The sequence below is a fragment of the Cryptococcus neoformans genome, chromosome 2 (genome assembly GCF_000149245.1).
Source record: "Cryptococcus neoformans var. grubii H99 chromosome 2, complete sequence".
In the NCBI taxonomy this organism is placed as follows: Eukaryota; Fungi; Basidiomycota; class Tremellomycetes; order Tremellales; family Cryptococcaceae; genus Cryptococcus; species Cryptococcus neoformans.
The window spans coordinates 525,001-536,679 of NC_026746.1; the positions used below are offsets into that span (position 1 = coordinate 525,001).

The following is an 11,679-nucleotide window of genomic DNA, read 5'->3' on the forward strand; positions in this document are numbered from 1 at the left end:
ATGCGAAGACGGACAAAAATGACAGACCATTCGAAGATATATCCATTAGTAGTATCACTGTGGAGTGAACGACTTTTAAAGCCGAATGAATGATGCTGAAAAGCTTGTTGATTATATACTGGCTCAGCAGCAATGCAATTTTGAAACGTTTAGAAGCATTCGCCACACCGTTCATATCATCGTCTACTTAATTCTTCTTTCACTATCATTCAGATTTCCTAACTTTTAAGACCATCTACTAATTTACGCAATAAATTTTAGTTGACCTTGAGGAGCTCAACTGTAATAAAAATCAGTGTCAGGTACGTAGTGTCGACGAAGAGCAAACTTACCCTCGAACTTGAGGGTGGAGTTGGGAGGAATAACAGGGGGGAAACCTCGCGCACCGTAGGCTAATTGATAGATGTCAGGTTTAATTTGTTGCAACGAAAGAAACTTCGCATACCATAGTCAGGGGTACAGATGAGGTTAGCCTTCTGGCCTACGGAGAGCTGAGGAACACCCTCGTCCCAACCCCTGATAACTTGGCTACGAAACAGTATCAGCTATGAAATATGCGCACCTTCGGAAATACTTACCCTTGGCCAATTCGGCAGACGAAGGGCGTTCCACGGTCTCGGGAAGAGTCAAACTTGGAACCGTCAAGAAGGGTACCAACGTCTATTTACATAGCAAAAGGTCGCCATCATGTCAGTGTTGCAAGTTCTCATCTCGAGATGCACAGGAAGCGGAGTTTAAGGACAACCCACAGTGGATAGTAACATTGTCTCCAGGCTGGGGGAAGGTCTTGCCGTCACCGGCGGAAATGTTCTGTTGAAGGCAAGAAAAATCAGTCAACATATCAGCACTGACGCTCAGATGCACTCCGGACCGATCGGTCACTAGGAGAAAGCAGAAGATACCAACCTCAACAGTAACACCCATTTTGATAGCTGTTGTAGTAAATTGACGGAGAGGCTGTCTAACGAGGGGGCGAGAGGTGGTGAGGATAGATCTGAACATGAAGAAGAAGAAAGAAGAATGGAAAGTATTGCAGGTCCTCCGCTCCGGAAAGGGGTGACGGACAAGTTGGGGGTCCTTGGAACGGTGGTGACAACCGGTGGAGGCGGAGTTTCAGGGCTCGTGACTGTGGCACTTTCCAGCGGAACCTTTTTGATCCATAAATTCTCTACTCGATGACCTGTGTTACAACTTAAGTTCAAGTATTTGGGAAGAATCGACGCCCTACGACGACGAATGATGGTACCTTTGCATGAAAAAGAACTATCATATACATAGAAGTACGGGTAGACAACAGACTTCCACCACTGGCCGCAACCTGCCGTTTAACCTCGTCCAACATAAGGCATACCAGACGCACTAAAGGTATGGTTGATTAGTCGCAACTCGTTATTTGAAACAATGCTACTCACATGATTTCCAAGCTTAATATGTCTGCCTCTGCGGGAAGGCTGGCAATGAATGCTACTGTTTTAGCCACATTGTTCACGTGCATCACGGGCTCAACTCTCTTCGTGCCGTCTGCCTGAAGTGATCCAGCCGTGACGTGTGACCCTAAATCGGTAGCAGCGTTGCCGATGTCCAACTCAGTGCATGTGATATGGTATTTCCGCCCATCAAGGGATGTTGAGCGAGTAAGGCCATGGATGGCGTGTTTAGAAAGTGTATAAGCAGTATTGTCTGTCGCATAGTATAGACTGTCAATCAAAGGGGTTGCAGGAGGGTTTACTGTCAAAATGTTGCCAACTCACTGGGTCGGGGACTTGTAGCAGAAATGCTACCATTGTTGATAATTCTACCACCTTGAGGTTCTTGGGCCTTCATGAGATGGAATGCGTGTTTTGTGAACTACACACATGAAAGATCAGTCTTATCTTCTAAGAGTTTGATAAAAAAACATAGCACTCACCAGGACAGCAGACATGATATTGATGTCCAATACTCTTCGGAACACGTCCATATCCTGGTCTTCAAACTCTCCTGGTGATTTGTCGTTGATACCGGCATTCTTCATCATCCGGATCAGCTGCTGTTCTTTACCATGATGATTTACCACACTTACGTTGAATAAGACGTCAAGTCGACCATATTTGGATTTCACTGTTTCAAAAATCCTCTTTACATCCTCCTCATTACTAGCATCTCCAGTGGCCACTTCTATCAATGTCCCATCCCTACATTGCCTTCCCGTCTCCTCAAGTTCTGCTTGCCTTCGGCCGACGAGAACAAGAACAAGCTGTTCAGGTTGGGCAGTTGAAGGGAAAGTGTTGGAGAGCGCGATAGACGAAGCACGACCAATGCCCCCAGAGGCACCAGTAACGAGGATTACTCTCTGTGAAGGCATTATGGATCCTATAATTGGATGTGTAGATAGTTGATAGGTCGAGCGAGTTAAATTATACAAGTACGGGCGCAGACCTTTCCGATAATAATGCTGCTCTTATCTGATGCGAAAGCTGTCGTCGTCGGCCCGATCCACCGGATGAGAACTCAGTGCTCTGGACGCCGTGGGAAAATTAGATCTACAAACCTTTTCCGGCAAACGACGGTCTTCAAAACGTACGTAAACTTTGCTTTTGCCCCCGAGGTGCACACCGGACCTCTTCTTTCGTTCGAGCTCCTCCGTCATGATCAGTCATCCATCTGCTGACGATGAACTATAAATTTAATGAGGTTCCCCCGTAGCGGTGAGCGGACATAGACCATGTTGTTGAGTGTTAAACATTGTGCATATATAAGGGGCCGTTACTTGCAGTTGGTGCGTTGCTTGCGTTTCTGGGCAGATATTATATGCTGATTTCGCTTGGTATGCATATGCTCTATGATAGTTACTACTATCCAGAAAAACTTGCTAGATCCCACTTCAAGCACCGACCATTTTACTTTTACTTCTCAATAATCCGCGCCTCTTCCAGCGCCCTTTTATTTCCCTCTCCCACTTCTTCGGGCGCACCATCTTCGATTCCAGAATTCTTCTCCACCAAGAGTTGGGCGGCCATAAGGGTCCTGAATCTGCTGCCCTCCCTCTTTGACTGCATGGCGTACTGAATAAGTACTCGTATTTCCTTGATTCAAGAGAACTTACCAGAACATCGTACCGGCCAGCCTCAGACACTACACCGTTCTCCAAAACCACGACCCTCTCGGCCATAGCAATACTTGACAACCTGTGGGCAGCAAGGACGACAGTGATGTTGCGCTTATGAATGATATCATCAATCGCGGCGTTGACGGCATTTTCTGAAGTTGAATCGAGTGCGGAGGTGGCTAGACGATACTTGATGAGCATATGCAATCGCAGGAAATGACATGACTCACCTTCATCCAGAAGCAGGATCGAGGGATTTCTAACTAGTGCACGAGCAATACTGATTCTTTGTCGCTGTCCGCCACTCAAACTCGCCTTGCCGACTAACCCATGAATGAGTATTTGTTCTGCGCATCGAAAGTAAGGCTTTAACCTACTCATGGTATCAAAGCCATCGGGCAAGTCCCAGATGAAATCGCAGTTTGCCGCCCTCGCTGCTTCTTCCACGTCCTCACGCGTGATATCGGGTGACCCATATGCAATGTTGTCATGTACCGTCCCTGCAAAGAGAATGGGGTCCTGAAAGACGACACCAATTCGAGACCGCCATGATTCAGGGGTAAATTCACGGATGTCTGGAGAAATGAGTCGTTAGAGCACAGCTACTACGTTTTTAAGTAGAATGCCTCACCTGTGCCGTCGAATGTAATTTTGCCCTCTTCAGGGTCGTAGAAACGACTAAGCAACGCTTGGATAGAGCTCTTTCCGCTCCCACTTGAACCACTATATGCGTGTCAGATTGACCAAACCTCACGCGTTCGTGATGATCACACTCACACCAACGCAACGCTCATACCAGGCTCGATAGTCATATTGATACCCTTCAGGACCTCGACCTCCTTCCTTGATGGATATCGGAATCTCACGTTCTCAAAGACAATAGGACCATTGCGGGCAGCAGACAATTTGACCCCTGCCTCAAGGGGAATATGAGATTGACGATCGAGGAGCCAGAATACACGACCACCAGCGCCAACACCTAATGGTAGGAAGTTCAGCATAACCAACTTACGTTAAAATGGGCTTACCTCTCATGAGACCAGTGAAAAAACCTGTCATTCCAGAGACGGAACCGCCGACATAGCTACCCAGTCATACCATTAGCACGAGCATTTCGCCTAAATTGAACCTCACTTACGCGCTATACATTAAAAGTGAAGTAAGGTCACCGACAGTGATTTCCTGGGTGGCGACCAAATGGCCACCTTTCGCATCTTCAGTCTTGGGATAATCACGTCTGAAAATGGAGACGCTTACCATAGCCTAGCAAACACAACATAGCCAAGTTCCCAGTCAACCCGCTTGCACCCCAAAAGATACCTGTCATGTAGGCCTCCTTCTTTGCGAGCTGAAAAACTTGGTCCACCTTCTGGCTGAATAGATTAGCTTCTAAAGACTGAGAGTTGTAAGCAGCAACAGTCTTGAAAGCATTGAGCTTTTCTTCAGCTACTTTGGACATGTCTCCAACAGCCTCTTGAGTTAAGTTGGACAATTTCCGGAGGTAGCGACCGTAGAAGACTGCACCTAATGATACCGGGGGAACGACACAGAGCATCACAAGGGTCAATTTTGCGGAAATCCAGAACATGGCAGCCACCCCAACAGTAGCTGAGATCAAAGCTCTGGTATGGAACACATAAGCAGATTGGAATGAAAGGGTAGCAAGCCCACATACCTCAAACCATCTGACAAGTTACTCGTAACACTGTCTCCCAGGATATTGGCGTCAACACTCAGACGGGAGACGATATCGCCAGCAGATCGGTCAGCGAATTCAGGTTCTTGACGCAATGTGGAGTGATAAGCTTGATTTCTATGATAGCACAGTGAGTTATGAAGTCCATCAACGGAACGCTTACCTAACCCGAGCGATGATCCTTTGACCGCAGATACGCATAATTATAGCACGGCCTATAATCTGCAATTCAGTAATGCAGCGAGAAGTTGGCAGCGACACGTACCGGCATTCGCAGCCGCGCCAACGCAGAAAGTTGCAGCAAGCAGTCCTGCCGCAACAGGGAACGAAAGGCCCAGGAAAGTTGACTATTGCAACATTAGCATTGTTCCATTTGCTCGTTTGTTTGCATTGCACTCACTGAGTTAGTCGAGAAAAAATCTATAAGTTTCCCAATTGTTAATGGCACAAGCATAGAAACAGAACTTGATACAAGCAACTGGGTGTAGCTTTAAGCAACATCACCGACTTTTGTAAATATTGACTGGACTTACCAAGCCGACAGCGATGGCAAGATGTCTGGACTCAGGTCTTGCCAAAGAAACAAGTTTCCTTACACTGCTCGCCCCTGTTTCACTTTCTCCGTTCTCCGAGCTTGTCCTCTTGGCAGACTGAAGGGATACTTTGGATGTCAAGCGAGATATTAAAGACTGGCGTTTCGCAGACAGCTCAGGGGCGGTGGTGTCGACCTCTGCTAATTCGGGTTGCGCTGAATAGACAGACTTGTCAGATCGGGATTGTTGTATCGATGGTTGAGATGGACGAGTGGTCAGTGGACGACAAAGGCCGGGTCGCGGTCGCAGCAGCAGTCGCGATTGCGTTGGCAAGACGTCCAAGTATCGCGAACCCCCTATCGGCCGTAATCTGACAGCCGTGGCGAATAGCTGCTGGCGAAGCTGCACTTGGAATCCGACGGTGGTCACAAGCATAGCTGCTTATGAAATCGCCCTATGGGGCTCCCAATACTGTGGTGGAAGGATGAGGTCTTGAATGGGGTGAAGAGGATTTGTTGACGAAAAACACAATCGGAAAGAAGACAGAGCAAGGCAAGAAATCGACGGGGGGATCGCGGGCGCGTCATCAGTAATTGAAATGTTGACAAAATTGAATCCCCTTACCACGGGCGCCATAGTATCTGTACATCATATTCATGCCGTGTGCTCCGTCATTTGCTACATCGTTCCACTAAGAACAATGCAGATATTTAATACTGCACATGGGAGTCGAAATGATAGAACGTCCATGATTGCCTCTTACAACCACTGCGGTTAAAATGAACATTTTCTAGAATAAAATACACCATGCTTTTCCCTGATTTTGACAAGTTATTCCCTCTCCCACTTATCCCATTTGCCCGCCCTGAGCCATAGTTCTTTAAGCTCTACAATGGCGTCTTTCTCCTCCATAATATTCTTTCCTTTTAGAAGTTCTATCCTTTTGCGAGACCATGCCTTCAGAGCTGACCGGTTGACAGCCTCCTGTTTTATTCGTGTAAATTGCCCTTCGCTCAAGGCTCTAGGATCCCCTGACGCATGCCGAACTATGAGATGTATGACTTCTCCAGGAAGATCGAGAAGCCTGAAGGGGTTGTATGCGGAGGTTCCGGAAGAGATGTCGGAGATCACCCGCTGCGCCGTCGCTTCATTGGATGGAGGAAGGGCATTGAGAATAATCCGTGCAGGGCTTATTGCTCGGGATGCAGCCGTTCTGACGCGTCTAGTCAAAATCCGGTTGCGATCTAACAGGGCCGGAAGTCTTCGGTGCACTTGATATTCAAGTTGCTCTCCTTCTTTCTGGTTCGCTGTCACCAGTCCGGGGAGCTCACGGACATCTCCATCGTCTACTCGAGCCTCGGAGTGGTGATTGGCAAGTAACCCAACCATCATTAAAGATCGGTTGTCCTCTTCAACTGCATCCACGATTTGGGTGACACCTGTCCCACCTAGCTGATTACCATTCAAAAGTAAGCACTCAAGGCTTCTAGACCGAGGTGATCTTATGAATTCAGCGATAGCAGGGGCCGCTTCGGGAGTCAAACCGCAAGCTGCGAGATGCAGTTCCCGAAGATGTGGGGAGTTAAGGTTGCGCAGGAACCTTTGCAGTCCGTCTGAATCTAGTAACGAATTATTTGTTAAGCTGATCATCTCGACATGAGACATGTTGAGGGATAAGGCGATGGATTCGACACTTTCCAGCAAGCGCACATCATTGCCTTGGAGGTACACTTGACGTAACAAACCATCCTTTTTGGCGTATGATAAAATTCCATCCAACGCCTCATCATCGACGCCTGTAGCTGCCAAGTTGACTTCATGAAGACCCCATATCCCCATTCCTACCTCAGGGGCTGAGTGTTTGGATCTCAAAGCAGAAAGACCTTTGAAGAGAATAAGAGCCCCTGAAGAGCCGAGGGGGTTGTGGGACACATTTAGACGGTGAATCTGACGGGTGATTTGTGGGAGAATCCTGAAAGCTACAACTGAGAGTCAACATCACCCTCATTACCAGTAGAACCGGATGCATCATAACATCTATAATACTTACCGCCTTCTTCGCCGACGAAGCCATGATCCGGGAGATAGACGAGGTCTGTATTTGAACGCAGAACGACTGCCATAGCTCAATCCGAATGATATGTCGATAGGTCGAATGTGTTCCCCGGTCACGCGTCGTCAAGTGGGCTAGGATGAACAAAATGAGAAAAGAATGCAATAAATATAAAGCTTGAATACTGCCACAACAAAGTTGCAACTGCAGATCATGGAACAGACGGACCGTACGGAACAAAGATCATCACAGCAGATGTATAAGAGATTTCACTGATGACGTCATGATGTACCGCACTGCCAGCGAAACAAATATACTTCTTGGTCAATCAATAACTTCCATCATCATTTGCTTGCGCGGCGAGTGATAAAATATAATAACAACTTTCCGTAAATAGAGCACAGTCACAAAGAGACAGCAGTAGTAGTAGAGTGTTTAAGCTACAGCATCATACTACTTGCCATGTCCCTTGGTCTGTATATTGTCTGGTCGATACTTGCCTTCGTTTATTCAGTATTGGCCATTTTGCTTTATCTTATCTTTTTACAACCTTCAAAGACCTCGAGAGCGCCATATCGACCCAACAATGCCAAATGTTCCTTGGGCGTTTTTCTAGGGTCTGGTGAGCATTCAGATAGATTTTAAAAATTAGATCATTAATGAGCAATTGCCTACAGGCGGTCATACTAGTGAGATGAAGACTTTGCTATCGACATTGGATTATGAAAGATACCAGCCTAGAACGTACATCTACTGCCATGGTGATGATCTATCGTTGAGAGCGGTCTCAGACATTGAGTCGAGCAAGGGAGGTTTGATATCATCCAAAGTAAGCTTCAGATCAACGCTCAAAGTCTGAGCCAAGATTGTAACTGACTGATTATTGAAAGGCGTACTATTTATTAAGCCTCCCACGGGCTCGTCGTGTAGGCCAACCACTATTATCAACAATGTTTTCAGTTTTGAAGACACTCTACATTGCAACTCTAAAGCTCTTTCTAATCCCTCTATTGAAAAACCCACGACGGCCATTCGTTGACCTTCTGATCGTCAATGGTCCAGGTACATGTGTTGTTTTAGTCCTAGTATCATATATTCGTCGGGTGCGTGTTCCGTTCTAACGCTCCTATAAGGCCTATAACTGAAAAATCGCCCATTTGATAGATACTAGGTTTAGAGTATACTCGTATCATTTACGTAGAATCATTCGCTAGGGTTAAAAGCCTGTCCTTAAGTGGGAAGATGATCAGACCGCTTGTAGATCGTTTTTTAGTCCAATGGCCCGATGCTAATGACGGCGATAATGTCATATACAAGGGGCTTTTAGTGTGATTAGTATAATGCATATACTCTATAATATTCAGATCGTCGACAAGAGATTTACAACAATTACTTTACTCTACACTGTCGTCAGTATCTCATCTAGAATCTTGCCCACTCCTCTGCCCCTGCTTTTTTTCATACCTCCAGAAGCTGACCCTTTCATCAACCACATGATTTGCTCCCGATCCTGCCGCTTCCGGACTCTATGGGTCATGCAAACCTTCCACACGCCCTGAACATTAGATGGCGTTGCGTACCAATCCTCCAGCTCTTCCTCTCCTCGACCACAGTCCCCCCCCAAATCATTTATATCAGGCTCCTCCCCCGCAAGTACATTCCATGTATGTACTCCACCTACACCACCTCCCGTCCCCCGTCGGTCCTTCATTGCCCGCGCTCGGCCATCTTGTTCTTCCTGTAGCCGTATCTCGAACCCATCGGGAAGAGCAAAATCTCCAACTAAGAGGCGATGAGCTCTAACGTATTCTGGGAAAGCTCTGACTGCTCGTTGGGTGATGGCAGAATGGAGGCTAGGGTGGCATGTTATAGCTGAAAAGAGATTCGATATGTGGATTGCAAGAGGCGGATGTATATGGGTGTATGGAAGGAGTAATGACAATGTTACCAGATACTGAGAAACAGTTTGTCAATAAAAGTTCTAAGTCGACCCTCTTTACCTACAGACTGAGGTATAATAGCTCCCAAATCAATATTACTCGGCGGCAAGCTAATCTCTGAAGATTGGATGCTTGTGACGCACATAAAGTGGTCAATCTAGGTCATCCACTGAGCGTTCAAACACTATCATGAAAATGTGGGAAATGACATACAACCCACCATGGCACATCTGCACCATTTCGTCTGATCCAAATTACTATGGGATTGAAATCACACAACCTCACCACCTCATCCTCAAGTGTACCGTTCCCTTGGCCGGCATGAATTTCTATCCTTTTTTTAGTCAAGTACTCGCACAGCTTCATTTGAACTGTGCTCGCAGTGCTTTCTAGACCTGTCAATACTAAGACTTGTGGGATTATGATGCAATCCTTGTCCAAATGATGGTAAATATCCCTTTTGTTTTCCATGTTTGAATAGAGATCATGCTTTGGCCTTTTGGTAGACTCAGGTGCATGGGTTGAAAATTGAGAAATGCAGGCGGAGCTTGATCGAAATAGTTTCCATGGTAACTCTTCGGTGTACGTAGAGCTGCTGAGGGACAGATGGCCGACGGACAAACCGAAGATAGACTCCATCATCTAAGTGAGGAGATGATATGAGCTCTGATCAGCCTCAAGCCTATCTTATCCGCTGGGGTGCTACATACTGCTCGTACCACTCCCACAATCTTATCATTCTTATAGTCATCGATGTCAATGATTAGGCCCCCATTCTTCGCTATGAGGGTCAAAAGGATTGTGGAGAAAAGCGAAGGGTTGACAGCCCAATCCTTGAGGGCTGGATGATCAAGAACATGGCGAAATAGGAGGGCGCTGAAGCCAGGGCTTCCTGGAGCGGGAAGCGACATCTTGACCAGTTTTGACAGCTTTATACTGTTCGGCGACTACTGAGCACCATGACGAGGATTAGGTTGCGGAGAGGCTAATGGGCGATAGAAGAAATGTGCCAACTGTAGAGGTTTTGATGAGTTACTGATCAGAGAAGTTGCTGGCGGAAATTGCTTTACTTGCTTCATGCGGCATGGGACATTGTTGACGACGGTCGGTAGTAACTACTGCTGATGCTGCATGCTGCTGCGGTGACTTTGCGGCGACTTCCGCCTGTTACTCTCATTCATTAATATCTAACCACCACCTTTCTTGCTTGCTTGCTAGCCTTTGTGCAGCTGTCGTCGACATCGTCATGGACACCCATCAATGGAGGACGGATTATTATTGGGTACGCGATACTGTCCTCTACAAGCAGTCCATCAATTTGCCGAGCCCTCTCATCCACTAAGCTATTATGCTTTTGGATACATGCCTCGAAGAGACTACTGGTTATGTGACACTACAAATTAACGGAACATCTGCCATCATTACAACTCTTCACTAAATCTCGTGGTAATCATTGTCTTTGCTTCCCCGGTCATCAGACTGTTGGCCGTACACATTACGATTGCTAAACCCATTGTAAGCAAGTATGGTCCCAATAAATCATTTACATAATGAAACAACTCACGACTGTCGAAGCTGCTCTTCAGTCTCGTCCTCTTTCCTATATCCTGGAGTGCTGTAGCCGGTCTTGTACCCCTCGCGACCATCATCCCCATCGTACACTCCCCCAGGATTCAAATGGTTAAGGTGGTCGGTACCCATCTGATTCTGCCTTGAAAAAGCGCCACCTTGGGCATTTCTGCCGTAACCACCACTGGCAGTAGCTACAACATTTATCAATGACTGCATCTATATACAACCAAAGGCCATTTGCGCAAGATATCTAATCAAGTGCGCTTGTACGCACTATCATCATTATCCATTCCCTCATATGGGCTGTCTTTCTGTCCCTGTTTACCCCCCTGAAGAGGCTGGCCTTGAGCATCCTTGGCCAAGCCTCCACCAAAGCCACTACCGGTGACTGCGCCGTACTGGCCTTGTTGGCCAAATTGACCAGGAGCTCCTTGATTACCCTGGATATCCTTAGTGGGCCCATTGTCTTGCTGGGTGTTTGAGTCTCCACCACCTGTGTCCATGGGTGAGTATATGAGGTAGGAAAGGCATGCCAAGTACAGCGCACGTACCGAAGAGCTGCTGCTTCAACCCTTGGCCCTGCTCGCTGTTGAGGAACTTCTTCGCGTTGTCAATTTGCTGCTTGATGTCAGCTTTCAGATGTGCCATAGCCATAGATGAGCTCACTCCTTCCATGATATGCTGTTCTTATTCTGGCTGGAAAAGAAGAGTAGTTGCAAACATCCAAAGGAAAGGGCCACGACGTGCGATGATGGTGCGGAGGGAAGACCACATGACGTCAACGATTTGATGCCATC

At 46.9% G+C, this 11,679-nt stretch overlaps 8 protein-coding genes; 2 read left to right on the forward strand and 6 right to left on the reverse strand.

Moving 5' to 3' along the window:
- The window catches only part of CNAG_03681 (peptidylprolyl isomerase domain and WD-repeat protein 1), a 2,791-nt gene extending 2,627 nt beyond the window's left edge, over positions 1–164 (forward strand). Inside the window, exon 13 of the mRNA XM_012191995.1 lies at positions 1–164. This exon is cut by the window's left edge and continues 50 nt beyond it. Within this exon, the coding sequence (XP_012047385.1) occupies positions 1–68 (68 nt within the window). The 3' untranslated portion in view covers positions 69–164.
- Positions 136–1,068, reverse strand: CNAG_03682 (FK506-binding protein 1). XM_012191996.1 has 6 exons: positions 907–1,068; positions 750–810; positions 579–660; positions 446–528; positions 333–392; positions 136–280 (listed from the first exon to the last, which is right to left on the reverse strand). Exons 1-6 carry the CDS (start codon positions 1,000–1,002, stop codon positions 258–260), a joined length of 405 nt encoding a protein of 134 aa, XP_012047386.1. The 5' UTR covers positions 1,003–1,068; the 3' UTR covers positions 136–257.
- Positions 1,069–1,148: 80 nt separating this feature from the next.
- CNAG_03683 (short-chain dehydrogenase/reductase SDR) lies at positions 1,149–2,432 on the reverse strand. XM_012191997.1 has 5 exons: positions 2,063–2,432; positions 1,910–2,008; positions 1,752–1,848; positions 1,413–1,680; positions 1,149–1,359 (listed from the first exon to the last, which is right to left on the reverse strand). The coding sequence occupies exons 1-5, from the start codon at positions 2,342–2,344 to the stop codon at positions 1,326–1,328; spliced, it is 780 nt and encodes a 259-aa protein (XP_012047387.1). The 5' UTR covers positions 2,345–2,432; the 3' UTR covers positions 1,149–1,325.
- Positions 2,433–2,719: 287 nt separating this feature from the next.
- Positions 2,720–5,895, reverse strand: CNAG_03684 (ATP-binding cassette, subfamily B (MDR/TAP), member 10). XM_012191787.1 has 14 exons: positions 5,318–5,895; positions 5,185–5,262; positions 5,050–5,131; positions 4,948–4,999; positions 4,764–4,901; positions 4,346–4,710; positions 4,227–4,293; positions 4,117–4,172; positions 3,866–4,067; positions 3,720–3,811; positions 3,466–3,663; positions 3,319–3,411; positions 3,086–3,267; positions 2,720–3,032 (listed from the first exon to the last, which is right to left on the reverse strand). The coding sequence occupies exons 1-14, from the start codon at positions 5,750–5,752 to the stop codon at positions 2,886–2,888; spliced, it is 2,187 nt and encodes a 728-aa protein (XP_012047177.1). The 5' UTR covers positions 5,753–5,895; the 3' UTR covers positions 2,720–2,885.
- Positions 5,896–5,899: 4 nt separating this feature from the next.
- Positions 5,900–7,586, reverse strand: CNAG_03685 (hypothetical protein). XM_012191998.1 has 2 exons: positions 7,368–7,586; positions 5,900–7,296 (listed from the first exon to the last, which is right to left on the reverse strand). Exons 1-2 carry the CDS (start codon positions 7,438–7,440, stop codon positions 6,149–6,151), a joined length of 1,221 nt encoding a protein of 406 aa, XP_012047388.1. The 5' UTR covers positions 7,441–7,586; the 3' UTR covers positions 5,900–6,148.
- A 132-nt stretch (positions 7,587–7,718) lies between these two features.
- CNAG_03686 (UDP-N-acetylglucosamine transferase subunit ALG14) lies at positions 7,719–9,292 on the forward strand. XM_012191788.1 has 5 exons: positions 7,719–7,992; positions 8,048–8,199; positions 8,261–8,473; positions 8,535–8,779; positions 8,937–9,292. The coding sequence occupies exons 1-4, from the start codon at positions 7,833–7,835 to the stop codon at positions 8,700–8,702; spliced, it is 693 nt and encodes a 230-aa protein (XP_012047178.1). The 5' UTR covers positions 7,719–7,832; the 3' UTR covers positions 8,703–8,779; positions 8,937–9,292.
- On the reverse strand, positions 8,694–10,382 carry CNAG_03687 (hypothetical protein). Its single transcript, XM_012191999.1, has 4 exons — positions 10,021–10,382; positions 9,524–9,952; positions 9,375–9,467; positions 8,694–9,324 (listed from the first exon to the last, which is right to left on the reverse strand). The coding sequence occupies exons 1-4, from the start codon at positions 10,219–10,221 to the stop codon at positions 8,770–8,772; spliced, it is 1,278 nt and encodes a 425-aa protein (XP_012047389.1). The 5' UTR covers positions 10,222–10,382; the 3' UTR covers positions 8,694–8,769.
- A 210-nt stretch (positions 10,383–10,592) lies between these two features.
- CNAG_03688 (hypothetical protein) lies at positions 10,593–11,630 on the reverse strand. XM_012192000.1 has 5 exons: positions 11,549–11,630; positions 11,434–11,500; positions 11,157–11,375; positions 10,875–11,073; positions 10,593–10,814 (listed from the first exon to the last, which is right to left on the reverse strand). The coding sequence occupies exons 1-5, from the start codon at positions 11,555–11,557 to the stop codon at positions 10,745–10,747; spliced, it is 564 nt and encodes a 187-aa protein (XP_012047390.1). The 5' UTR covers positions 11,558–11,630; the 3' UTR covers positions 10,593–10,744.
- Positions 11,631–11,679: the final 49 nt, after the last annotated feature.

What these genes read in the sequence shown, in the direction of transcription:
- CNAG_03687 (XM_012191999.1), bottom strand. Translation starts at nt 10,221, where the DNA reads ATGTCGCTTCCCGCTCCAGGAAGCCCTGGCTTCAGCGCCCTCCTATTT. An exon ending in TTGTGGGAGTGGTACGAGCA is followed by an intron (nt 9,953 to 10,020) that starts GTATGTAGCACC and finishes CTCCTCACTTAG; the next exon opens with ATGATGGAGTCTATCTTCGG. An exon ending in GAGCTATTATACCTCAGTCT is followed by an intron (nt 9,325 to 9,374) that starts GTAGGTAAAGAG and finishes ACTGTTTCTCAG; the next exon opens with TATCTGGTAACATTGTCATT.
- CNAG_03686 (XM_012191788.1), top strand. Translation starts at nt 7,833, where the DNA reads ATGTCCCTTGGTCTGTATATTGTCTGGTCGATACTTGCCTTCGTTTAT. An exon ending in GAGGTTTGATATCATCCAAA is followed by an intron (nt 8,200 to 8,260) that starts GTAAGCTTCAGA and finishes GATTATTGAAAG; the next exon opens with GCGTACTATTTATTAAGCCT. An exon ending in TAGTATCATATATTCGTCGG is followed by an intron (nt 8,474 to 8,534) that starts GTGCGTGTTCCG and finishes CCCATTTGATAG; the next exon opens with ATACTAGGTTTAGAGTATAC.
- CNAG_03688 (XM_012192000.1), bottom strand. An exon ending in GTTGAAGCAGCAGCTCTTCG is followed by an intron (nt 11,376 to 11,433) that starts GTACGTGCGCTG and finishes CCATGGACACAG; the next exon opens with GTGGTGGAGACTCAAACACC. An exon ending in GGGAATGGATAATGATGATA is followed by an intron (nt 11,074 to 11,156) that starts GTGCGTACAAGC and finishes TAAATGTTGTAG; the next exon opens with CTACTGCCAGTGGTGGTTAC.
- CNAG_03682 (XM_012191996.1), bottom strand. Translation starts at nt 1,002, where the DNA reads ATGTTCAGATCTATCCTCACCACCTCTCGCCCCCTCGTTAGACAGCCT. An exon ending in AGACAATGTTACTATCCACT is followed by an intron (nt 661 to 749) that starts GTGGGTTGTCCT and finishes CTATGTAAATAG; the next exon opens with ACGTTGGTACCCTTCTTGAC. An exon ending in CATCTGTACCCCTGACTATG is followed by an intron (nt 393 to 445) that starts GTATGCGAAGTT and finishes TCTATCAATTAG; the next exon opens with CCTACGGTGCGCGAGGTTTC.
- CNAG_03685 (XM_012191998.1), bottom strand. Translation starts at nt 7,440, where the DNA reads ATGGCAGTCGTTCTGCGTTCAAATACAGACCTCGTCTATCTCCCGGAT. An exon ending in CTTCGTCGGCGAAGAAGGCG is followed by an intron (nt 7,297 to 7,367) that starts GTAAGTATTATA and finishes TCTCAGTTGTAG; the next exon opens with CTTTCAGGATTCTCCCACAA.
- CNAG_03683 (XM_012191997.1), bottom strand. Translation starts at nt 2,344, where the DNA reads ATGCCTTCACAGAGAGTAATCCTCGTTACTGGTGCCTCTGGGGGCATT. An exon ending in ATATCATGTCTGCTGTCCTG is followed by an intron (nt 1,849 to 1,909) that starts GTGAGTGCTATG and finishes TCATGTGTGTAG; the next exon opens with TTCACAAAACACGCATTCCA. An exon ending in ATATTAAGCTTGGAAATCAT is followed by an intron (nt 1,360 to 1,412) that starts GTGAGTAGCATT and finishes CCATACCTTTAG; the next exon opens with TGCGTCTGGTATGCCTTATG.
- CNAG_03684 (XM_012191787.1), bottom strand. Translation starts at nt 5,752, where the DNA reads ATGCTTGTGACCACCGTCGGATTCCAAGTGCAGCTTCGCCAGCAGCTA. An exon ending in GTTGTGTTTGCTAGGCTATG is followed by an intron (nt 4,294 to 4,345) that starts GTAAGCGTCTCC and finishes AAGATGCGAAAG; the next exon opens with GTGGCCATTTGGTCGCCACC. An exon ending in AATTACATTCGACGGCACAG is followed by an intron (nt 3,664 to 3,719) that starts GTGAGGCATTCT and finishes TCATTTCTCCAG; the next exon opens with ACATCCGTGAATTTACCCCT.